This window comes from Psammomys obesus, unplaced genomic scaffold (assembly GCF_907164565.1).
Source record: "Psammomys obesus unplaced genomic scaffold, mPsaObe1.curated_primary_1811, whole genome shotgun sequence".
NCBI classification, from domain to species: domain Eukaryota; kingdom Metazoa; phylum Chordata; class Mammalia; order Rodentia; family Muridae; genus Psammomys; species Psammomys obesus.
Window position 1 is genome coordinate 9,830,346 of NW_026596079.1, and position 25,974 is coordinate 9,856,319.

The following is a 25,974-nucleotide window of genomic DNA, read 5'->3' on the forward strand; positions in this document are numbered from 1 at the left end:
GTTTTCAGTTCTGGTTGGGAGAGCTCTGAGATCTACAGGGAACAGGTGAGCTCTGGGTAGCCCCGGAGGACTGACTACACACCTGCAGGAGGCAGGGTGTTCCCATAGGCAAGAAAGGCATCTAAGTGCTTTTGAACTGCCTAACCAAGTACACTGGCACTCATTTCTTTCCACTCGAGGGATGCTAACTGGCTCCTAAGGTTGGTTTCTGCATCATCTGTTCTTCCCAATATTTACACAGAAAGAAGGAAAATGAAGCCTAAACTTCCCAGACTTGGGACCTGCTGAGAATCTTACACCACTGCCATGAAACACTAAATTGCCATACAGTATCTCTCTACGAGTCTAAAGCCTCCAGGAGAACTGAAGCCAGAAAAACGAGCCCTGAATTGTTTCAGTTAGGAGTCTGCCAGCTCCAGCTGGAGACCATGGCAGCTGACCCCTGACAGGGGATCTTGTCCCCTTATCAAGGGCAGAAACCACACTGTCCCACTTCACTGAGCGATCCTTGGCTCACTCATGGCTCACAGCTTGGTGTCTCCCTATGGCCATTTATCTGGGTAACCGAAAGCTAATTAATTTGCAAAGCCCTCTGGAAATCTGACACAGATGGCTTGAGTGGCTTTGTGACCACTTGAGAGGTAGCTGTCATTTGCTAGTACCACTCAGCCTGGCTGATCACACACTTAGCTTGAGGCCCCTGGAAGGCCATCACCTATCTTTAGTACTGACTCCATGCATTAATGTCCTTGAATGAAACCCCACTGTAAGGATGAACTCTGGCCTTATCCTGTTAAACTTCAGTGCACTGTAGAACTGAAGGCCAGGAGTCTTCTGGGTTCTCTAGGCTTCTTTCCTACTCATATCTGTTTTTAGTCTGTGGATTTTAGCAGGTGCTCTGTCTTCTTTACTAGATTTTAAAATCTTCAAGGACAAGGATGGCTAGATCCATCTATGCCATCTTTGTGGAGTCCACTCTGCACAGACATAGAAGTTTCCAGTCCTACTCAGTTCAGATTCAGGGCAGTGACCCGTTTTATACCAAATCTGGGCATCTGGGAAGAACATTTTACTGGGTGCCCCTTGAGGACAGGGCCTCATTTTACTGGCACATTGTGCTGACCATGCACAGCACCTGGCACATACCTAGTGTTGCCAAAGGCTGGTGAGTGAGTGAATGATTCTCACAACACATACATGAATAAATGTCAATGTTCTCATACCCAGTCCCTCTTTGTGAATGAGGAAAGGATGGCTGATGCACTTCTGAGGTGCAGGGTGGAAGATGGACCACAGAAGGGTACTTAGGGCAAAAGAAGAGGCCATTGAGGCAAAGTAACAAGGTTTTTCTCTGCCCTACCACAAGCCTTGACCCTATAGGGTCTGAGCTCAGGTTTGGGATGCACTTTATTCATTACCTGTCTCCCTCTGCCATTGACATTCCTCAGACTTCCATGGTTAAAAAAGTAGTTTCTTCTGTGTCAATGAATCTCTCTCTCTCTGGCTTGTTCTGAGGCTATTTGACCCTTAAAGTAATAACTCAATGACTCCCCAAATATGCCTTGTCCCCAACCACCACCACCTGTGGACATCTGTCCTAGTGCTCACCATATCTCCCTTAGAGCAGTCCTGTAATTGTGGGCTGCCCTCCAGGTCTCTTTTCTGATGGCTCTGGTAAGGCGAGCTCAGGGAAGGCAGAGCTTCCACTGGTTTAATATCATGGCTGAATCCCAGTGACTGGATGGCACTCTGACCAGCCATGTTAACTGAAGGGATGCCAGCAACAAGAATGCATTCATTCAACGATGAAGGGTTCTGAATAGAAGCTTAAAAAGTTGTCAGCCCACTCTTGCCTTCTGAGCATCCTTCCCTCTAGAGCTCTGTCACTCCTCAGTGTGTGTGTGTGTGTCGGGGGGAGAAGCCCCACTTCAGCTGATTGCACTTGCTTGCTCTTCCTCACTGAGGCCACTTCTACTAAGTTCTTACACCATCTGCCTGCACCTTCCCAGCATGCTCTGCAAAGAGCTGGCTTTTCAGAAGCCAGCTGAGTCTGTCTAGTACACAGCACCCACTAAATTTAGATGCTGCTCCACTATTTGTAATGCATATTTGCAAAGGACACCCAGTGAGGTTTCTAAATGACTGTCCTGAGTTTCTGCATTGGCCTAGCTGGGTGGGGTCCTTGGGTCATAAACCCCAGACTATGCTCTGGCTCTGTTGTGACTAGCTGTGGACTGTGAGAAACCATTAAGCTCTCTGAGGGGTTTTTCACTTTGGAAATGAAAATGATGGAGAGCGGCTTGTAGGAAGGTCCTTCTGGCACTGCTATCTGCCATTTTCTGATCAGAAATAGCACCTTGCAGCACACCTAGCAGCACTCCCGTAGGTTTCCTTGCTACAGACTCACACACTATGAAATGATATATACTCCATATGAAATACTATAAATGCACATATCTATTCCAATTTCAGACCATGGAAAAAATTGAAAGAGAGCAATGTACAGGTAGCCACTGTCACCTGAGTCCTCATGGAAGTTGCTTCACTCCATCTCTCTCTCCCTCACTCCCTCCTTTCCTCTTGAGTGTATTTGTGTTAGTGAAACGTTTCACAATGATACTCTCCTCCATATATGTCAGCACACATGTGTTCCCCAGGGGTTAGACCCTTCTTCCAAGTGACCATCTAGCATCACTGTGTCCTAGAGCACTGACTTCCATGTGACATCATCTGTGTGCAGTGTGGGCCTGGATGTCTCATCCATTTGACCGATGAGGACATGAAGGCCTCCAGTTAAAATGAGTTCGTCAAGGCAAAGTGGTTCCTTCTAGTTCTTTCTCCTTGAATCTGGGCTTCCTCAGGAATCACTTCATTCTGCATTCCACCACTCCCTTTTGTCTGTTAAGCTCTATCTCAAGAGTCTTTTAATTGCTTCTGGCAGTAGCACAGCAGAGGTGGGAATGTTGCTGGGCATCTCTGCTATGTGCAGGGGTAGCTGTCCACTGTGTTAGGTCTCTAGCAACTGAAACTGGCTTATAGCAGAGCCACGGCTCCAGGGACTGTGCTCTGGACAGAGCCAAAGCTCCAGGGACTGTGCTTCTGTAGTGACGCAAGAGAGCTGTAAAAATGAACAAACTCTGGAAAGAAAAGCTGCAGTGAGCTATCCTCAGCCTCTTTGGGCCCGGTGAGCTCTGGGGACACACACAGGCAAATTCACAGCCCCATCTGCCTTTTAATTAGAAAGAGAGAGAGAGAAAAGGAGTGCATCTCTGTAAGGCCTGGCCATTTACATTCAAGCTGTCTATATTCTCAAGTGCTTTGGAAAGGAATTAATACGTCCCTTCTTCCCCCACCCCCCATCGTCCTTACAGAAAGAAGTCTGCTCTGTGCTGTTGGTGAAAACAGGAACCTGCCCTCCTGCCAGCCCCTAGCCTTTGCCTTCCTTGTTTCAGCAGAGGAAGTTTGAGGCTCTTTAGCAACTACAACACTGCAGCCCGCTGCTTGATAACATGAGCTTTGCCTGCACTCCCTCCTGAGCCTGTGTGGTCCACTTCGCCTGGAGCAGCAACGGCTGATGGAGAGCTGGTGACTCTGTCCCTGCTGGCCCTCTGCTGCCAACTCCCAGAAGAAGCCATGTTCGGCATTTGAAGGTATTTAGGGGACTGTGGCTGGGACAGGGAGGAGAGAGACTCTAGGAGCCCTTGTGTGGTACAGAGAATTGGGCTGGTCTTTGGGAAGGCAGAGGACACCTGAAATTCAGCAGGGAATGGTCCTGGAGAAGTCCTTCCCCCAAGCACAGTGACTGCTCAGAGGATGGGGGGAGTTAGAAATGAAAGGAGGGGTGTTGTGGCAGGCGAACGAGCAGCCCATTTTTCTGTCAGGGGACAGTCTGACTCAAGAAACAGCTAGGACAGCTGTGTTGCCTTGAGCAAGCCACCATGTTCTCCCCTATGGAATGGAAAGAGTGCTGCCTGGATCACACAGATGTTGGTTAGATGAATTGGTGTAGCATATGCACAGTGCTCAAGATAGGAGATAGGTCCAGACACACGGTAGGTGCTCAGTGAGGGCTGTCAGCCAGCCATTGTGTCTAAAGGTGCAGAGGGCCTTGAATGACAGTCATAGTTTCATGTGGAGACTGGTAGTTAAAAATCTTCCTGGGGAACGTGGCACAGATAATTGACAATTATCTAAGTAAGAGGTGGGCAGATGGGAGAGGGAACACTATAGAGAAGGCCAACATACAATGCATATAAATTCTGACATCATAAAATGTTATAAATGAGAGAGATGTGGGAAATTCAGAATTTGCTAAGAATTGTGGCATGGTGCATGTTAAATGGGTACGTGCATTCTGAGAGAAAGTTGTGGCAGAAAACAACCTGGGCTGAAACATCAGAGTAGCCTTCCTGGGGGCCGTGCACAGGATTCTGAGCTGAAACCTCAGAGAGGCCTGTGTGAGGCTCTGCATGACATTTGAGCAGATGCTTGCTGCTCAGAGTGACTGGAAGATGTAATACTAAGTTATTTTACTAAATCTTCAGAACTGCACTGTAAGTCTACAGTTGTTCTTTGCTTTTGACTTATGAAAGAAGGAGGCTCAGAAAGTTTGATGTATTCAATTCACCCAGCTTGTCATGAAATATACGCAACTAGGAGCTCTAAGGGCCTACATAGGGGGGAAAAAGAGCCTTGGTACTTGCAAGAGACTAAGGACAAAGGTCGTTGTTGACAGTGATGCTTTTGTGTTAGGGGACATACATCCCATAGTCTACAGAGGGCTGCTAGAAGATGCTGAGTTGCAAATCTTTTCAACTGAGCTGTGTGTAGGATGAGAGTTCCAGAAACTTCTGTTGTAACTGCTGTTTCCAGTTAACAGATGAGATTCAAGATGCTTAGTACACTCTACAAGTGTAATGATAACCTGTGGGACAGACACACTGAAATGTATTTAGACGTCTGCTTTTTAAATAGCTTTAGAATTAGAGTACCCAAGGAGGCATTCCACGCCTGTCACCAAAGGGCTATATGACTCTGGGTAAATTCCTTTGCCTCTCTGAATGTCTGCTTATTTTTTCCTTTATCAGAAGAAGCCTAACTTCTGAGATGTTCATAAAAAGTGCACACTATATATAAAATGCAGGAAATGCTATGTGCCAAACCATGGCTGTTAATATCATTCCTAAGCCAGGTAAAATCTGACTAATTGCACAGACATTCCTAGCAGAAAATTTCTAGCAGTGTTAAGTATGTTGGGGTCAAACTATAAAGCCAAGTCCTGGGTCTCCCTCTCTCTTTTCTGAAGACAAATTTTTCCTGTTGCTCCACTGAACAAAAGAAAGCCTCATCAGTGGGTACCTGTCTCAGCAAACTGAACCTATTCCTAACACACGTAGACCTCTCTCTCTCTGGGCCAGTAAAGCTGGGCATGACAGAATGTCCTTCTTAAATTCAGAAGTTACTTATTTCAGCCATCTTCATCTACCGTCTTCCCTCACAGAGTGGTAATGTATCATTTTATATTAAGTAGGACCTTATTTACTGCAGCTCTGCCATGAACTTGGACTTAAAAGTCTTATTAAGAATCTTCAGTATCTTCCTAGGAGCCTCCCTAATCCCAGGTCTCTAGCTTGTCCTACAGATGCCACAAAACTTCCCCTTCTCTCTCCCATTCCCACTCTCACCACACCAGATTTCACCCCTCATTCCTCTCTCCACTCCTTCTCTCACCCAGTTCCCTCTCTCCCTCTACTTGCAATCTCTGTGATGTCTATTTTATTTTCCCTTCTTAGTGGGATAAAAGCATCCTCCCTTGGGCCTAGCTTGTTACTTAGCTTCTTTGGGTCTGTGGATTATAGCATGGTTATCCTCTACTTTACTGCTAATATCTATGACCAAGTGAGCATGCGTGTCCTTCTGGGTCTGGGTTACCTCACTTGGGAATGATCTTTCTCGTTCTATCCATCTGCCTGCAAATTTCATGATTTCCTTGTTTTTAACAGCTGAATAGTATTCCATTGTGTAAATGTACCACAGTTTCTTTACCCATTTTTCAGTTGTGGGGCATCAGGGTTGTTTCCAGTTTCTGGCTATTACAAATAAAGGTTCTATGAACATAATTGAACAAATGTTCTTGTGGTTTGATGAAGCATATTTTGGACATATACCTAGGAGTGGTATATTTGGATCTTGAGGTAGGACTATTCCCCCCCTCTTTTTTTTTTTAAACCATCAGACTGATTTCCAAAGTGGTTGTAAAAGTTTGTACTCTCATGAGCAATGGAGGAGTGCTCCCTTGCCAGTATGTGTTGTCACTTGAGGTTTGATCTTAGCTATTCTAATGGGTGTATCAGAATTGTTTTGATTTACATTTCCCTGATGGCTAAGGACACTGTACATTTCTGTAAGTGCTTCTTCACCACTAGATATTCTTCTGTTGACAATTCTCAGTTTAGGTCTGTACCCCATTTTAAAATTTGGTTTGTTGGTGTTTAATTTTTAAGTTCTTTATATGTGGTAGTGGTCCTAGCTGAGACTCCTATCAGCAGGGGATACTGAGACTGAAGTACCACGTCTGGTAGCCAAGCAGGACTTCCAGTGGAGGGAGGGGCATAACAACCCATTCACACAACCCTCCACCCAAAATGTGTCCTGCCCACAAGATGTGCAGGGATAAATGATGGAATAGAGGTTGAGGAAATGGCCAATCAATGACTGGCCCAATATTGAGACCCACTCCATTGGAGACCCAACTCCTGACACTATTAATAATACTTGGCTATCCTTATAGACCTGGCTAGCATAACTGACATCTGAGAGAGTTCATCCAGCAGATAATGGAAACAGATGCGGAGACACACAGCTAAACATTAGGTGGAACTCAGGGAGTCTTTTAAAAGGGTTAGGGGAAGGATTGAGGGAGCAGAAGAGGTCAAGGACACCTCTACATAGCCAACTAACCTGGGCTCATGGGAGCTTATAGAGACTGGACCACCAACCAAAGAACATGCATGGACTAGTCCTAGGCCTCTCACACATATGAAGCTGATGGGCTACTTAGTGCTATAGTGGGTCTCCTAACAATTGGAGAAGGGGCTGTCTCTGACTTTGACTCTGTTGCCTCCCTCTGGATCCCATTTCTATAGGAGGTCTGCTTTGTCTTGCCTCAATGAAAGAGGAGGCACTTAGACCTGATGGAACTTAATGTGCCATCAAATGGGTTTATATGAGGGAGTGGATGGGAGGGTGGGCATGGGAAGAGAGGAGGGAGTGGAGTTGTGATTGGGATGTACAATGAACCAATGAATAAATTAATGAAGAAAAATGTATCTTCAGCAGGGGTTGGAGAGATGACTCCATTATTAAGAACACTAGCTGCTCTTCTGTAGGACCTGGGTTCAATTCCCAGAACCCACATGGCAGCTCACAGTTGTCTGCAACTCAAGTTCCAGGGATTCCAACATCCTCACATAGACATACATGCATGCAAAACACCAGTGCAAATAAAATAATGTAAATAAATTATTAAAGAATCTTCAGGAAATCAGACCAAGCCATTTATTATTCACATGAGGAATAGATATATGAGCACCTCTACTTATAATTGTCTGTCCATCCATCCATCATCTACCACACACCCATCTACCCATCCACCCATCTTTCTATCTATCTATCCATCTATCTATCTATCTATCTATCTATCTATCTATCTATCTACCTATCATCTATCCACCCGCCCATCTGTCGACCCACCTATCCAATCATCCATTCATCTCTCCACTCACCCATCCTTCCAACTATACATCTGTTCCCTCAGTATGTGAATATCGGAGTCATACCATGTGACTGACTTCCTTCCTCCCCTCCCCTCCCCATGCTTCTGAAAAGGAATTAAGTACATCATGTCCCAACCACTTCCTCTCATCCCAGAGCCATTAGGACGGGGCATATTTGACTACAGTAACTCCAGCTACAGCTAAGGTGTTGGTGGGGCCTTGAGAGCACAGTGTCTTACTTCTATTTGAGGAGTCTCATTTCTCTAAGCAGCGGACAGCCTGGGACCAAGCTGGAGGGCGGGGTATATGTGATTAGGGAGGGTAAAGTTGTGAAGACTCAGAATCTCAACAACAAGTGACAATTGTCTTCTGGCTGGTATTCTCCTACCTTAAAAGCAGATCTCTCTCACATCATACCAAGCATTTTATAGACAACATCTTAATTTATTATACCTAATTATTGTGCATATATTAGGCACCAGACACACGATCATGCTTTTCTCTTTAGTTGAGAGGACTTGTATCTATCCTCAGAAAGTTGCCGTAGGGTGGTATTGTTTCATGCCACACTCTGCCATTTCCTAATACTCAAAGGTATCAGAGGTGGCAGCCACCCCTGGAAGTAGAGGTAGGGTTCACATCCTGTCCCTCCTACTGACCAGGCCACTGGTGCAAGTTAAAGTGAATAATTTCTCAATTTACCTTGTAATTGCTCAGTTTCCTGAGCAATGCCAAAGGTCTGAGTAGAACATTACATGGCACATGGAGTTGTGGAGGTCAAGGAAGGTGGCATTTTGAATAGAGAGACATCAGAAGTCCTCAATATGTGTCCACTCTTGCCCATAACACTTGCTGTGGATCAGGCCTCTGAGACTCATAAGCAACAGCCTCAGACTGTAATGAGCATAGGGTGTCCTCCATCTGGTCTGCCTACTTTTTATAAAGCAGCAGATGGCCGTCCAAGGAAAAATAGTGGTTTACCCATCACCCACTCTAGCTGGCCCACTGTGGGTGCTAAAGATGTAATGTGTGAAAAGTTAGATTTAGGGGAAATTAAAGTGAAATTAGTCTAACTCATCTTCATGAAAGGGTTGCAGTTACCCTTCAAATGATTTCACAACAGAGTCTACAACACCCCGAGTCCAAGATCCAGACCTCTGGCTAGGCACTATGCAGTGGGAATTGGCTTCTAATGGTCAGACAGAGAAGATATAGCCAGCCTCATGTCTCTGTACCTTCTGCTGGGGTATCTCAAGTAAACTAAATTCACAAAGCATCTGCTGTTAGCAAGGCATGCTCTTTTTCTGGGATCAATGTGACTGCAGGAGTTGAGAATGAGAAATGTAAGCCCTAAAAGTTGACCCCTTCCCTGAACAAGGTGTATGGCCTTAAGCCAGTTACTTAAGCTCTGTGAGACTTGGGCTCCTCATTTGTAAGTTGAGCTCCCTAGGCATCAAATGACTCAGAGTATTTTAAGCAGAATGGAGGCCTTCTGTACTGTAGCTCCCTTTCTTTGAAAACTAGGGAGGATGTCTGCAGGCAGGTGGGCTTCCATACAGACTGAGAGTTAGGAGGGAGATTTGTTGGTTCGTTAGTGGGAACGTAAACTGTCTAGCTGATATGGAAATCAATATGGAGCTTCCTCAAAAACTAAAAGCAGAACTACAACACGACTCAGCTCTATCACTCCTGAGTATGGACCTAAGGACTCCAAGTCAGCAAACAACATGGATACCTGCATATCTCTGTTTACTGCAAGGGTATACACAATGCCCAAGACAAGATGTTCATCAACAGAGCAGCAAAGAATATGTAATGGACATCTATCAACCCACAGCCAACAGTTATAAAGAAGACTGAAAGTATGATATTTTCAGAAAAAAATGGAACTTGAGATCAGTATATAACCAAAATAAGCCAGATTCAGAAAGACAAATATTATATTTTCTCTCTTATGTGACTCTCTCTCTCTGTTTCTCTCTTCTTCCTTCCCTCTCCCTCTTCCTCTTCCCCTCTTTTTCACACAATATACATCTATGCTCACACATATACTCACATCTATACATATATGCAGACCATGAAGGTAGAGGGAACAATAATTGGGAAAAAGAACAAAAAAGGTCTAAAGACAGTGGAAAGAGACAGGAGAGGGGTAGATATGGCCAAAGCACATGATGTACTTCATTAGATGCCATATAAGCCAATCACTTTGAATTTTAAATATACACTAATAAACTTCTTGTCACTTTTTTTACCCTATTGGTCTCAACTGCTCAGAATCAGCTGATACTACTAGGAGGCCCATTGGGCCTACATATCCAGAGATGTAAAGTGAGAAGCCAGTACTTGGTAATAGCATGACATTTTACAACAGGGAAGCTGTCAAACATTTTAAACTAGAGAGTTTCTCAGCACTGATTGCTAAAGATGACTAGGCCTCTGCACATGGCTCTGGCTGGCATACTGTGGCTTTGGTTTCATCTGTTTCTGATCTCCTTGAGGAGAGTGCTCTGGGTTTGAGAGGGAAAGAAACAACATAGAAATCAGTCAGCAAGAAGACAGTCATGACTCCAACACTCAGCTAACAGCTTAAAGTCAGACTCCCACTCAAGGCAGTGGTCAGGGTGCTCCCTTAATTGTGATGGTCACCTTGGGCTCTTGTGGGTTAGGAGCTACCTGAGTCTTGCTTACCTGAGATCCTAGCCAGACTGACTCATAGGGAAGAGACCATCATCTATTCATGGTACATTGGGCAGAATTCAGATTTCTATCTTGCTGGTAAGTTTGTGAGTAATGTTGGTGACTCATGTGCATGAATGAAAAGCAAAAGGAACTTTTTGCTGGGAAACGTGATGTCATGAAGAAATCACAGCCTTGCTAGTTTTGGAGCCCAGATTTCTGTGCACATGTTAGCACCTCCCTGGAAGGCTTGTCCTCCTGTAATTGGACCTATCTTTTGCAACGCCCATGTGAGATGAGAAGCCAACAGCAACTTGCCTTGAGCTGCTTTGCATACTAAGCTCCTGGGGGAACCTCCTTCAAAATAACATGTTCAAAACAACAGGTTTAAACCCTCTTGGACTAGGCATGTCCAATTCTTCCCACACTATAAAGCAGTGTCTATAACCATGCTCAAAAACCATAAAATCAGGTTACCAAAAAAAAAATTTTTTTTAAGTAAGATTTTGCCACATTCATAGCTGTCCTTGGCTTCCTGCAGTCTATAGGGTATGAGTTGACATGTCTGGTGGAAATGAAAGTTTTTCTCCCAGCAGGCTTTTTTTTTTCACTCTGGTGGTGAGTAAGGCCCACAATGGCTGGATCCAGAAGTACCACCACGGTTGTGTAGGTTTTGACCTTGTTGCTCTGGGAGACAGAGGCAGTGGTTTAGCCCTCCTTCTCTATGCAGGAAACAGGAATGGATAACAGGACTGAGAAGTGGGCAAGGAATGGTTGGGTTTACAGGGCTGGCTGCTTTAGTAGCCCCCCACTACACTCACTCAGGGAGAGACACCTGGCAGTTGAGGTCAGGATGTGGTGTGTTGCCCCAGGAAATACTGCCAGGTTCACAGTGGAGGCTATCACTAAGCCCCAGTGACAGCTCTTATTTTCCCTGAAGTAAATTGTCAGACCCCAGCCATTACTGAACAAATCTCAGGCAGAGCAGGGCCCAGTCATGCGTCAGGAGTGGAGGTGGGGTAGATGAGGCAGTGCAGCTGAAAAAGGGGGAATGATTTGCCCAGCTGGCACAGTGAGTCAGTTAATGACTCTGGCACCCCAAAGGACCTGCTGTTGGCACATTTTTGGCTACCATTTATCAAACATACCCATGCTTTACTTATGCATAGTGATTTATTTCCCTAAACAACCCTGTGGAGCATACATTTGTATCTTAAATCAGGAGAAAAGAACAGAATGTAGAGGCTCAGAGTTGGTGAAACAGGTGGCTTGGGGACACACAGGCAGCAAATGGGGAGTGGAGACCTGAGGCTAACCCTGTTCTGAAGACCTCCTGTGGGGTTCTCTGTATCTGGCCCAGCTTTGAAAAACAAAACCAATTCATGTAATAAGGCAAGTGTGGAGACTCCAGAGACCTTGGGAACTCCTGGGGAAGTTTCGCAGGCTACTTTGATACATTTGTAGGCTGGTTTCATGTTAATGAATTTTTTTCCATTAATTAATTAATTTACTTCCTGGTAGGAAGTTCCCCTCCTTTCCTCCCAGTCCTTCCTTCTTCCCTCCCCTCCCCCTGTGCCCTCTACCTTGTCAGACATGGGGAGACCTCCCATGGGTATCAATCTGCCTTGGCATATCAAGTAGGAGGAGGCGTATTTTTCTTCTATTGAGGCTAGACAAGGCTGCCCAGTTAGGGGAAAGGGACCCAGAGGCCAGCAACAGAGTCAGAGGCAGCCCCTGCTCCTGCTGTAAGAGGTTCCACATGAGGATCAAGCTGTATGTCTGTTACATAAGGTTGGGGTGTGTGTGTGTGGCTAGGTCTGTCCCCTGGATGTACTCTGGTTTGTGCTTCAGCCTCTGTGAGCCCCTATGGGTCCAGGTTAAGCTGATTTTGTAGTGTTTCTTGTGGTGTCCTCAGTGGTAAATACTCCAAATCCCAGCACTCCAGAGTTTCAGGCAAAGGATCAAGTGTTCCAGGCCAGACTGGACTATGTTTCAAGACTGTACATACATACATACATGTATACACACACACACACACATGCATACATACATATACATACATACTACATACAAACACACATTCATACCACACATACATAGATATACATATACATATATACATGTCAATACGTGATACTATCAGCACAGTCACCATTTTCTGTTCCATTCTGATCTACAGTGCTTCAGTTCTGGGTGCTGGCAAGTCTGGAGTCATCTTTATATCCTCCCCACTCCCCCGCCTTGAAGCAACAGCAAGCCTTCACTGAGGTTTCTCTTGTCCCTTCTCCTTCACACAGTGGTTTTTAGGCTTAGGCTTCAAGTCATGGCAATCTTTTATTAGACAGGTCCCTTGTCCTTCCTGTCCCTTGTATGAATAAATGGTCTTCCTCCAAGTTTATCATTGCCAAATTTGATTGGATGGCTCTGCAGCCATCTCAGACCAGGAAAGAGGATAGGAGGCCAGGGCAGGTCTCCAGAGGTGGAAAGAGTATGGGCTTTGGAGTCAGGAGACCTGCTTTGACCTTTGCATTACCTCTAGCTGGTCCTGAAACCTCTGAGCACGTGGCTAGTGAGCTATATGAGCAGTCAGGCATAGTTACTGCACAGCAGCCCTGTGAAGGACAGAGCAAAACTGATCTGCTTGCTGGGTGTTTCATGTGTCACTGTTGTGGTTAGAGGTGACATGGTGAGTGGACACTGAGGCTCCTGACTAGTGGCCTATAGCTCCCAAACTTTAGAAGATGATCACAGGAGGGAGTTTATAGCCGTCATGTTGTAGAGGACATATCTTACTCCACAGGGAAGGATGGCCTCTTAGCTTTTACATTCATGCCTGCTGTGCCCAAGGCTGGCTCCCATGTGACCCCTGGGGTGGACCCCACCTTACCCCTGGTAGAAGTTTCTGATGTTCTCTCTCTTTGATGTTCAGAAAAATGGCACAGATGATCTCCCTATCCACATCCAGACATGGGCAGCAAGTGTGCATGTAGGAAAGACACATAGTTCTATTGTGGGATGCCACAGTGTGTGGGAGGAGCTGAGCAGGCAAAAGAGCTGCAGAGAAGGACTGCTGGGTACATGTGCACTTTCCCTATGACAGCTGCCTTCAAAGACCTGCGATATCTCCTCCCACGGAACCACTCACAGTAGGCAGACATGTCCTGTCCAGTGTCACCTAAAGGACAGACATCATGATCATGGCAGAGGGCATGCTGTCTGAATTCAAGAAAGATGGAATTTCTACACGAGGACACAAGGTAGTTGAGCCAGCCCCTGACCACCCCTCTTAGGATAAAAAGGAAGTGTCTGTTCTCAGGGATGATGGTAAGAAGGTAGCCTGGCATGTGCCACCTACCTTCTCTCCATCCCAAAGAATATAAGGACATAATTTGTACTCTCTCCAGTGGGATTTTGTTAAAATGATGATGGCTCTTTTCTCTTATTAATAATCTTCCAAAAGCCACAGAGTCTTGATTGCTAGAATGAAGTGGGGTTAAAAGCTCACTCTCTGGAGAGAGTTACTTTCCTATTCATTTCTTTTTTTTTGGAAGTGGGAACTGAGGCTAAAGGCCACAAAGAAAATAGCTCTAGCCTCAAGACTGGAGGAAGAAGAAGGTGACTAGCCATTGCAGTCTTTCCCACTGGACTGGGAGGAGGAGGCCTTCCGCGGAGTGAAAGTGGTGGTGGGGTGGCAGGGATAGACAGGGCCAGTGTTAATTAACTCAGCTCTCTCCTGCCATTTTCTTATTGTTCCTAGAAGCAATTAGTCTCTTGCACTTTCTCTCCACCTCTAGCAACTGTAGAAAACTGTCACGGATTAAATCTAATCGTTCAGTTATTTCCTCAGGGAGGCCCCAGCTCTCCTTCTTCTGGGCCTTGTCACTCTTCTCAAATGAAAGCCTGTAAGTGGTGAGTTAACTCCTTCCTGGAGGTTCTGTGAAGTGGTGAACAATGCTATGGGGCCCCTTGAGGTGACAGGAATGCTGGTGGCTCAAGGGCGTCATCAGCTCTTTTGTCAAGAGAAGGCAGGAAAGGATAATCTGTCAGAACTGGGGGAGCAAGGTAAGAGAAGAAGGCCCAAGCCTGGGAAGGGCCGGCTTATCCTGTGCTCTCCTCAGCTCATGGCTTCTCTCTGTGTGTGTGTGCTGTAGTTTTCCTACATGAAAAATTGTATTCCAACTTTCCTTCCTTCTTGCCTTCCTTCCTCCCTTTCTCTCCTCCTCCTTTCTCTCTCCATCTCTCCCTCTGCCCTTTCCTTTCTCCTTTGCTCTCTGAATTTTAGGAACGCAGGCTCCCCAAACAGTTCACAAACACTTGAGAAGAACTGAGAGGGAACTGGAAAAAGTTTGAATGACACCATGGGTGCTGTGTGTGGCCAGTAATTCCTGCCTTTCAGAGGCCCTTGGCTCAAGGCTGGGTATGGGTTAGAAGTCCAGAATTGCCCATTGTATTGGAAGGGGAGGGGTTAAGTCATTACCCATCTTGTATTTAAAAACATTTTATGGAGTATGGCCATACACTCACTCTCCATGCATGAGAACTCTTAAAATAAAACTCCTTTTTTTATTCTCCTTGCTTCTTAATAGATAAGAGAGTCCACCTCCTGCTTTCTCTCCTCCAAAATTCAGATGTAGTGCAGACCTCTCTCTGCCTCCTCTCAGAGTGTGGCTCTTTCAATGCTACAATGTGTATGCACAGTACTTGAGGTTTAACAACGGCTCAAAAGCCATATGCACTCAGTCAAAGTTGTACTTTGAATTTTGAATTCTGCTGTTTCCTTCTCCCTCCCCAGGTTCACATCTTTGGTTCATTCTTCACTCTTAATGATGTATAGCAGGACAGAGACAGGGTCCCCATCAGCTACCTGGTTACAAGGAGAAATACCCAGTACCATACAGGGTGCTGTGTTGCCGAACTTTTATGGTCTAGGTTGGGCATAAATAACAATTTTGACTTGTGATATTCCCAGCATATGAGAGCTGGCCCTGTGGCTAGAGAATGGCTGTACACATGGAGTATAGAAATGTGTTCTGAAGCCAGAGTCTCAAACCCATAAGCTTTTGACCCAAACTATACACTGAGAACAGGCAGAATATGTTCCTGTTTGAAGTATGTATTTCCTGTCAGCCTAGACATTGGCTAGACTCTTCTCCTTGTCCCCTAAAACAGGAACAGCTCTGTCTATATTTATGGCCACCTTCTCTGTGCTTCCACCAGCCTGAAAGATACAGCATCTCTAAGACTTTCTTCTCTCTTGAAAATACTTGGATAAAGTCTCTCCTTTTGAATACTTGTCAACATGATGCTCTCTAGCCAGGCCATGTGCTGTGTTTCACCTGCGTTATCTCAGTTTTGTTGCAACTACCTAAAAGCTTCCCCATTACCCCTCACAGTAAGAGGCAAGAAAACGTTAACTGGTAAGAGGTTATCAGTTCATAAGTGAGAGCTATAGCATTGTAGTCTGCGTGGGGCTCTATGAGAGACTGCTTTGAGGCAAATGAAACAGCTGCTCCTTTACCTGTATGTAACTTGGGATTAGTAATTTTCCCCTTTTGAGTCTTCTTCCTTAAGGACACAGGGCTTTGTGATGATCAAGGTTACAGTAGAGGGGAATGTGTTTGTCAGCATGGAAAGCATATACCAACCAAACAAAGGGTGTAGTCATGAAGCTGGCCTTTGCAACCCTTTGTTAACATGGGTATGAAAATTCAAACAGACAAGAAAGAATCAAACCAAAAAGGCCCCAGCATGGTCTGGTTCTGCCCTTCAGATTGTGAAGCCTTTCAACTTCTAAGTATGATGTGTTCTGAATTCCTGGGTCATGAGAGTTGTTGGCAACAGTCTGTGAGCACAACTTTTTTGGGTCTACCTAAGACACTGTTCAACTTCTCCAGCAGCCCCTCCTCTACTCAGCAATGGTGTGGAGGAATGGAAACTTTTGCCACCAACAGCACTTGCTAGCAACTTCCTTCTTTGTGGTTTTTTTCTGTCATCCCCTTGATAAAAGAATTTGAACTGTGCCTCTCTTACCAACACTCATGAATCGCATCTTGACTTAAAAAAACAGCCGCCTTTCAAGAAGCAGGCTGCCTGAGAAATGATGTACCATGAACGCTGAAGTAGGTCACCCTCTCCTCAGGCAGTTCTGGGTGTGCTTCAGTCTACACGTGTGTCTCTTATACTGCAGGTTTCCAGTAACTGCCACATCCCAGGGAGAAAAAGAGATGGGGAACAGCATGAAATCCACACCTCCACCTTCGGAGAGGCCATTACCCAGCAGTGAGGGTAAGTCTGACTTCTCTGGAGAGGCATTTAACAAAGTCCTACAATAGCCCGCAGGAAAGCCTGGACAGTGGTGGAAAATGGTGCTTGTTGAAGCTGGGCAGTAGGTACTGGTGTACCAATCCCTCACTTTGTGGTTCAAATATTTAATAATGAACATCTGTAGGGTTGGATGCTTGCGGTGTGAACTTATTGCCATTTTGAGAGGGAACTCTGCAATCAGTAGGCTCCATCTTTTTATTTCAGGGTTGGCAAACCAGAGGAAATACAGGTCATATCATTAGCTACTCACAGAGCCCAACCCAAGACTATCTCATTCTGAAAGCTAAGCTTTTGGTCACCGTACTGGCCAATCTATGATAAATCCTATCCCGCACACATACACAATTAGCCTTAGGGGTGTGTGGTCAGGACCCTTTTGCTAAGTTAGTCACTGGCTACAGCGCATCCTGCTGAATGTAAAAGAACTTCCTATCTAGTCAAGTTCTGGCAAAAGACCAGAACTCTAGGGGAGAAGCTAGGGTTGTGGTCTAATTGGGGTGGCCAATCTCGGCTATGTGTCAAGAAGCAATGTTGGGCAAGGCTTTCAGAGTTACTGAGAGTCCTTCAATAACTGGCTATGGGGCGGAGGGGACATAAGTGAGCAGAAGGCAAGGGTGATCATCAAGTCTGCTGGGTCCTAGGGTCAGCTATGTGTCCTACCTAGCACTCTCATCTTGCTTTCTGAAAAAGTTTAAATCAGGCCAGCAAGAAGAGCTATGTGTAGACAACGTAGGGAGTCCGAAGGGAGTTAGCCAACAGCGTTTGCAAGGTGAATCCAGGAGTGCCACAGGACACTGCTTCCTCCCACCTTATATCATCACACTCAAGACCTCTTGTTCATTTCCTAGAAGACATGACAGTATCTCCCCTGTGCCCTATGAAACCGGACTGGGCAAATTCATAGAGTTCAGCTAGCCATCCTGCTTGCTGATCCAAGGCTTCACACAAAAAAGTGCTGCACTGTTGCTGGCTACCTTTCTTTCCATGGCACCTGTGGCCCCTTACAAAAGGGGCTCCTTACTTCCTTCAAAATAGAGCCAAGAAGCTGCCCATGCTCCACAGTGTGACAGTCCTTCAGATGCTAGCTCTGAACAGGGGGAGAGCCTGTCCCCCTCCCTTTTCAGGCCAAATGCAGGGGCACTCCTGGGGACTTTTGATTTTTCAACCCTTGCACTTCCTTTTTTAAAAGAAAAGAAAAGAAAAGAAAAGAAAAGAAAAGAAAAGAAAAGAAAAAAACCCAGAAAGAATGGTCCCAGGTCTGCAATGACATGGTAGATAGAGTGTGTGTCCCCCAGGCCTCTACCTCCCACATGCAGTTCAGGATGGGCCATCCTATGCACAGCACCCTACTTGTCCACTTCCCAGCATTACCCTTTCCTAACCAACTCCTGATTGTAAGTGCATCAGAGAGCTGGCACTATAATGAATCTTCCCTCAAATCCATTGCTGAGTTGCCACTCTCAGCCTGTGCCAGAAGGGCCTGTATGCTTGAGCAAGCCTCACAAAAACATCAATCTCTAAGGATTTGCCCGTTTGCTTTTACTTTTTAAATGCTAATTGCCATGAAGTAATTTTTTTTTCTTTTTCAACTGTATGGGCAGGAGGTCACCTCTAAGAAGGAGGTTTCCAGGGTCTCCCCTCTGACTTCTGGTTTAGAAGAATTCCCCAGACCTGTACCAGGGTATAATCCAGATAGGCACGCCACTGCCGAGCCCTGAAAAGCTTCCTCTGTCGTGAGGCCTGAATTGGTTTCATCTTTGTTCACGTACCTAGTTGAGTAAGGGAGAAGGTGCCCAGGCACTCACTGACCAGGCATGGTGGAAGGAAAAGCTTGTAAAGTCTAAGAGATGTCTTTTGTCTTGAAATCCAATGAACATCTCCTGCCCTGAGCTCTTTGTCACCCAGGCCACCAGGGGAAGTTATTGCTGCAGGCTGGCCTGAAGCATCAGCAATTATGACATTGTATGGATGGGAGCCAAAAAACTAACCATCAACGTGATTCCTAGGGACTAAAGTCATAAAGAAGTAGTCAGTTTGTGGGAACAGTGTGCATTTCGGACCCCATGGAATCCTGAGTGTTGTCCTTTAAAAGATGTGTGACCTCGGGGGAAGTCCTCCAGCCTTCCATGGCCTTCCCCCAGAGACTAAGCCATGATCTTTGCCCACCATGGTAGAGCAAAGAGCAATGACTTGGTAATGAACTTTAGGTTCCACTGCAGGTCAGCTACCTCAGTAGGCTGTATCTACATGGATGTCACTCAAGCATGAGCTTCCCTCAAGTGTGAGCTCCCCTTAAATGTGAGCTTTCCTCAAGTGTGAACATCCCTCAAGTGGAAATGCAGTGGAAATGGCAACCCCGGAAACTTTTTCATGGAACTATAAATGGTGAATTTCCCACTCCATGCAAACTTCAGACAACTCCTCTGGGCCACATGCATACGGCACAGAATTAATTAAAACCGGGGGCCTCCCAGGATGTTGGGGAAACACACATTTCCACCTGATAAAGGCAACCTAGTTACTCTGCTGTAGTAATCTCCTCTCCCCCACTACTCAGTTTCCTCCCTCTACATTGCTGTGACCTACAGTGACATCTCAACGTCAGAGTTAACCATGCAAACCAGCTGTCCTCAGAACCCATCCCACTGGGCCAGGGTGGAAATCACACTCACTCCACACGCATTTACATGGCATTTACATACCCATGGGGAAAAAAAAAACAGAGTTTAACAAGGTAAGGGGAGAAAGGAAACAGAGAAATCTCAAGACCCAGAAGAACTGTGATGATGGGTGGAAGAAAGGTAGATGAAAACAGCAAGCTATATTTTCTATTAGGCCCTAGAAGGTCTTAAGCCCCTAAAGCTAGCAGATTCCAGGTCACTGCTAGTCCTGCCTCTGCACCTAGCACACCTGAAGATGTCATATTCCCCTTCCTACCGTTCTAATTTTTTGACAGTAATAATCGGTGCCTGAGGTGTACCACAGACAGGCTTAAGAGCTTTATGCGTATGACATGAGCCATTTCAGATATATGTGAATACCACATAAGAACAGCATATGTGAAAATTCCTTCAAAGCAACTCTTAATCCTTATAATACCCCAACCACGTTATCACTATCATCCTCTTCAACTTGCAGTTGAGGAAACTGAGGCCAGGAAGGTGAACTGAGTCCCCTAAAGCCCTCCAGCTCATAGGGGAGAAGTGAGGATAAACAACCAAATGAACTGAATGTAGTGTCCAGTGTACCTATTTTTTTAAACTCCATCATTTTCTAGGATAGACTGTACTCCAAGATAGGATGTGCCTAGAGTGAGGAACTATGACTGGTCACCAGATTCAACGACACAGACTCCCTCAGGCCACTGTGAGATTCCCATAAATAAATAAATATTCCCATAAATAAAGCACCAGTCAAATCTTGGCCTAGCTCTTAATTTTTATATTATTAACCCATTCTTGGAACATGGGAAGGCTTTAGGTAAAAAGGGAGTCAACTTCTGTGTCACTTTATCCTTAATGACTATCATAAAGCACAAGTAATACCCTATCAAATCCACATCTACAGGATGACGGGACCCACCGACCCAACTTACACACATCAGCAGAACTTGGTAGGCTGTCCTCCAAGGCAGGCCCAAAGCGCCATCTGATTGGCTATGCTCATATGAGCAGCTTCCTGACAAAATTACTGAAAGTCAGGCCTGATGGTGACCTTGCAGGAGCCACTGGGTTTGGATATGACTCAAAAGAGCATAAAAGCAGAAGTTGAAGTAACTCAGCCATTTAGCTCTGCACCCACTACCACATGGGCTGCCTGCACCATCTCTGAAGGCCCACTTGGATCTGGCCTTCATCTGTGAAGGATGGAGTGTTGACTGAGAAGAGCCTGGACAAAAGGTGGGAAGAGAGCTATATGAAATGACCATAGACCTACAGTCTCATGCTCTTCTCTGGACATGTCACTAACTCTCCAGTTTTGCCTTTCTCGTCCTCCAAATAAGAGCAGGTGACCTAACAGGGCTGAGTAGAACACAAGAAGGAAGGGATGGCTATAGCTTTTGCTCCAGCCACCAATGGCCTGCTGACCAGGTGCTAGCATCAGAGAAGATGCTGTTTTGACATGCTAAAGATTAATAATGCCTCAAAGGCCTGTTCTTTATGGACTAGGTAACATGTGTGGCCAGTAAACTCTTGTCTGGGCTCCTGTTCACTCCGGTTCCCTTACTTACACGATACATTTGTGTATTTTGTTATCCACCCATACTCATTTCCTAGGTATCAGCAAACATTTGATAGTCTGAATTTCCTTTTCTCTTTTTACCAAGTGGAGTTTGTGTTTAGAGGAGCCAAAGGTGGTAAGATAGCCTCACATTGCCACTCCTATGTAGCATGAACACTGAGGTGATCCAGCTGGAGCTGGTCTTGATTGTGAAAGAGTATGCTTATCCTGTGTGGGAATGGCCCAGTGAGTTACAGAGGCCAGCCCTGCACATAATTCACAACAAGGTAGATTTTTGATAGTTCCTATTTTTATACAGAAACAAGCCAAGTTCTAGTTAGTTAAAAGAAGCCTTCCTTTGCATTCCAGATTTGTAAAGTGGTGGTGTGTGGGTCAGTCCAGCTGACTTCAAGTGGGCTGAGTTCCTCTTGGCCAGAACACATTTATTCTGTGACTCTGAATCCTGATCATGCTCTCCCTTCCTAAACCCCTCTCCTTCTGTCTCACTCATTATTTGGTTGGATCTAAATGTTCAGTGTTCTAAAAAATGAGTTCAAAATCTCCTTTGTAAACAAGGTAAAGTCCTAATGGATTCATGCACCCTCCCATTTTGTTTCCAAATTACATGTTACATGTATAAGTCTGCTTGAACGTATGTCAAAATGTCTGCAGCAGTTTGTCAAAAAAGTTTAGTCTTTTCTAAATAAAAATAAAATATACATTCAACTTTCTATAAAGCCATGGATCTGAGAAGGCATAATAATGTCTTTGAGGAGAAAACACATACTCCATTTCTGATATTTATTTCCCTGTAGGGATCAGAGCTCAGGACCCTTAGACAGAAAACCAAGTACAAGGCTGTCCTGGTGATAGTCACTGCCATAATTGTGAAAACATTGCCTGTAAGAAAACTCCATGAGAAACTACCTTTGCTACCATGAAACTGCAGCCCCCATGAGCCCCCTTTTCCCCACTGGAACACTTTCATTCACAATGGGCTTTTGTGTGTTGTTTATTTTCATTTCATTTTGATGATATGAAAGATGGCTTTGTAATATTTCACAGTATGAAGTGTGACCACATCAAGCCACAAACATCTTGGTAGGCATAAGCTCTATTTAAAGGTTTTATTCTTGTCATAAATATCATATTTTAGGAGTGATTTCAACCCTATTTTCTATAAGGGCCTAATCAATCAGTTTTTTCTTTTTTTTCTGCCTGGAATACTCCAGGGATAGCACAGAGGACCCCAATATAGAGGGTCTGTTCCATGTTGTTTTCCACACACATGCCTGGAGTATCCTTTATTGGCAAGTTCCGGGATGGGACCAAGGCTTGATACTAAATACCCAAGTGCTTGGTTCTCTTGGAGTTTGCAGTCAGGTAAGAGTATGACTGTCAGAGGCAACTCTGAGACATTGCTTCAAAGGAGAACCTCCAGTAAAGGCTGGCAGAGCACCAAGCCTCTTCTACGGGGGTTGCTGAGGGGTGGTGGGAGTGAGGAGCGAGTCAGTGTGACTGGGCAGAGGGACAGCACCTGCAGAGGCTCTTGAGGTCTGAGGAGGGAGACAAGCCTGGGAAAAGGCCTGTCACTGTCAGCTGAAGCATCAGGCCAGGAAAAATGTGTTTCCATCTCAAGAGCGTCTCCTGCCCATTTTGGTTACAGAATAGGAACTTCTTGGTGGTGGTGGTAGGCATGAAAGGTGGCATACCCACAGGCATCCAGGTTCTGGATAACAGCCCTGGCAGCTGGGTAAACTTGCAGGCAAGATTTATCCTGGGCCCCCCAGTGGCCATGTCTTCCCTGTTGACCTGTGCCTCACTCTGCACTGTACCTTCTTTTAATTATAGACAACCCTCAAGTTTGTACAAAGTTCATGCTCCAGAGCCTGGCTCTGCACCTTCTCTGGATACAGGACCTCTGGCTTCAAATTCAATCCAAATAGTTGCTGTTTCTAATTTGCGGGGTGGTATCTGGGCCACAAAGAGAAAAGCCTCTTTTTAAAATTCTGTTAAGGCAGAGTGTCAGGGTCATTCACTCACACGCTCAGGCTAGCAGTCTCACCGAGCCAACTTCTCTGGGCTGACCCAAGCTGTTTCTTGGGAGCCCTTACTCCTTTCCAATGACTCATTAGGACACTCACTTTTGGTTTCCTCTTGAAAACTTTTACATAATTTATTGCCCATGACTCAGTTTCCCAAAATGTGCAACACATTTGCATGTACTATTCCATTGTGATAACTGATTTCTGGTTCATTTACTAATCAGCAGTTAGCGCCTTTCCTGGAAGCTCCATTCATCTCATTTATTCAAGTCTCACATATAATCTCTTTTTTTTTGGCTCAGTCTATGCAAGAGATTACCCCCTGTAGGACTGTCAGACTGTGAGAGGTCAGAGCTGGAGTCTCAGTACAGGTGACTGTATGACAGAAATTGGCTAGCGAGGGACCCAGCCTGCACAGCTAAGTACCGGGGTTCTACTGAACTTTCTAAGGCCAAGGCATAAACAATGGCTCACATGATCCTAGATTCTGGAATGTGGCCTCCTGTAAAGCAGGAAGAAGCGGGTTTACTCTATGTTGCTGGTCTCAGAGTTGAGCATAAATGAAGAGTCACTAAATGACTAAGTATAAGATGTAACCCAAATGTATAGTTTCTGATGGCAAGCCAGTGGTAACAATTTTTGCTGCTTTGTAAATGTGCTGTTTCCCTTGAATGTACCCCAGTACTATGCTGCATCAATGCATATGAGTTACGGGAAATCACTAAGGATGAAATCAAGCATTGGTTGGTATCAGGAAGGAGATTTGCATTTATCACTAAATCTCTGTAGCCAGCGGGGCTCACATAAACCAAAGAGCACACTTTCCTTTGCAAAATGTCATTAAAATCTCACATGTATATGATCTCATGGTAGGGGGAGGCAGAACTTAGGTCACGCAGAGTCTCAGATGTCAAGTTAAGGAATTCAGATTTTAACGTACAACACAAAGTACTCACATGTTATTCATGGTCACAGTCCTACTTGAAATCCCTGCTGACCAGAGGCATAGCATGGTGTCTATTTACTCCAAGGAAGATAAATTCTGTTTGTTTTTTTTGTTTTGTTTGCTTGCTTTGTTTTTTAACCACAGAATCTGAGCTGGAGACCCTGGAGAATCCTCACAACTGATTAGCCTGACCCTCCCCATAAGTATCACAGATGTAGGACCCATGGGGCCTAAGGAAGGCATCTGAGTACTAAGGAGTACTATACTTTAATTACAATTATACACGCATATAGTGTATTTTGATTAAATTCACTCCTACTATTCTTTTGTCCCTCTTCATATTTGATGCTTTCTTTTCAGCTAGTCACTCTGCTTTGTAATCTATCTATCTATCTATCTATCTATCTATCTATCTATCTATCTATCTATCTATCAGTTTATTGTGGCCTACCTAGTTAAAGTAGGCTTGCTTGCCTGAACATGGATGGGGAAATATTTATAGGATTTTGGGCAACTTCTCAGTGGCCACACTATTGAGGGCAGTGATCCCTTTCCTGAGACAATCCATTAATTTCCAGTAGCACTTTAAGGAGTAGTAGGACAGGGTGAACCCCTCCAAGAAGGAGTCTTTTTATACCCTTCTGGGGCAAAAGTCTTTCGTCTGTTACCCCATTTTCAAGATGGAAACACTGAGGCTTGTAGATATAGGGCAGATCCTGAAATAAAGCCAGATGGTGTGACTCTAACTCCTAGATCTCTAGATCCATTTTTTTTTTTCAGATGGAAGCACTGGGATCAAGAGAGGTCTGTAGTAGGAGCACGTTCTGTGGCTGTCAGAGGCCTGAAGGCCTACCTTAAGGCCACCCATGGGGAAGAGACCTGGAACCCTGGGTGGGTGGAAGCAGAGTTTTCCAAGCACAAAGGAGGGGGCTGCAGAGCAGTGGTTCTCAACCTTCCTAAAGCTGCAACACTTTAATACAGTTCCTCATGCTGTAAAGACTCTCAACGATGAAACTATTTGTGTGGCTACTTCATAACTGTAATTTTGCTACTGATACGAATTGTAATATAAATATCTGATATGCAGGATAGCTGATATGCAGCTCCCAAAGGGGCTACAACTCACAGGTTGAAAACCACTGCTCCAGAGGCGGGGGAAACCCAGCAGCTTCATCTCTCCTTATTCCCAAATGCTTTCTGTGCCTGGTCAGTCAAAAGTCTCCGCTTTGCCTCCTAGGACTTGAGAGCGACTTCCTGGCTGTGCTGAATGACTACCCATCTCCTGACATCAGCCCCCCAATATTCCGGAGAGGGGAGAAACTGCGTGTGATTTCTGAGTGAGTGAGCCTTTCAAAACATATATAATCCCCTAAACATGACAAACGCCATCAGATTTCCAGATAGTGTCAGTTGTTTAGCTCTACACAGGTGTTGGTCCTACCGTATGGTGAGAAATTTGGTTCCTGCTGTGACCTGCCATTCAAGTACTCCCAGGACCTTACAGCCTCCAGTGGCAGAAGTAGCTTACTATCCAAATATGCAGGATGATTTTATTCACTAGGGCATGCTGGGAAGGAAATGCAGAATCCAAAAACACTGTAGGCGATATCAGTGCTTTTATTCTTGCCATCATCTTTAAGTATGATCCCAAAAATAGCCTACGGCAAAACTAAGGGCTCTGCATCCTTTGATTTAGTCTCAGTGATCGAGACATGCAAATGGATGTTTGGTTATACTTGAAGGAATAAACCACTAGAGGAAGCTTTTGTCTTTGAAACTCTTCAACGGTGCATATCAGCTGAGGAAATGAACTGATGGTCCCCCAAAGGTGTCACTGTCATTGTGAGGGCAGGTTCTCAGGCAGCTTGCGGTGAGTGATATCTGTTGGCTGTATAGGCTTTAAAAGCTAAACTTTTGGGCTGGAGAGAGCGAGAGAGTTCTATTGGCAAAATGTTTGCCATGTAAGCATGGGGAACTGAGGCCA

The 25,974-nt window shown here is 45.1% G+C and overlaps 2 protein-coding genes across 4 annotated transcripts in view; one reads left to right on the plus strand and one right to left on the minus strand.

Moving 5' to 3' along the window:
• Tg (thyroglobulin) overlaps nucleotides 1-25,974 on the minus strand; it is a 185,109-nt gene that overhangs the window by 36,421 nt on the left and 122,714 nt on the right. The gene's annotated exons all lie outside the window — the stretch shown is intronic.
• Sla (Src like adaptor) overlaps nucleotides 3,510-25,974 on the plus strand; it is a 34,571-nt gene continuing 12,106 nt past the window's right edge. The window contains exons 1-3 of one of the 2 annotated variants that reach the window (XM_055626699.1): nucleotides 3,510-3,650; nucleotides 16,642-16,739; nucleotides 25,228-25,327. In XM_055626699.1, the coding sequence (XP_055482674.1) occupies nucleotides 16,679-16,739; nucleotides 25,228-25,327 (161 nt within the window). In that variant the 5' untranslated portion in view covers nucleotides 3,510-3,650; nucleotides 16,642-16,678. Of the gene's footprint in view, nucleotides 3,651-13,661; nucleotides 13,712-16,641; nucleotides 16,740-25,227; nucleotides 25,328-25,974 lie in introns of those variants that run through there. The other variant, XM_055626698.1, reaches the window with a different exon arrangement.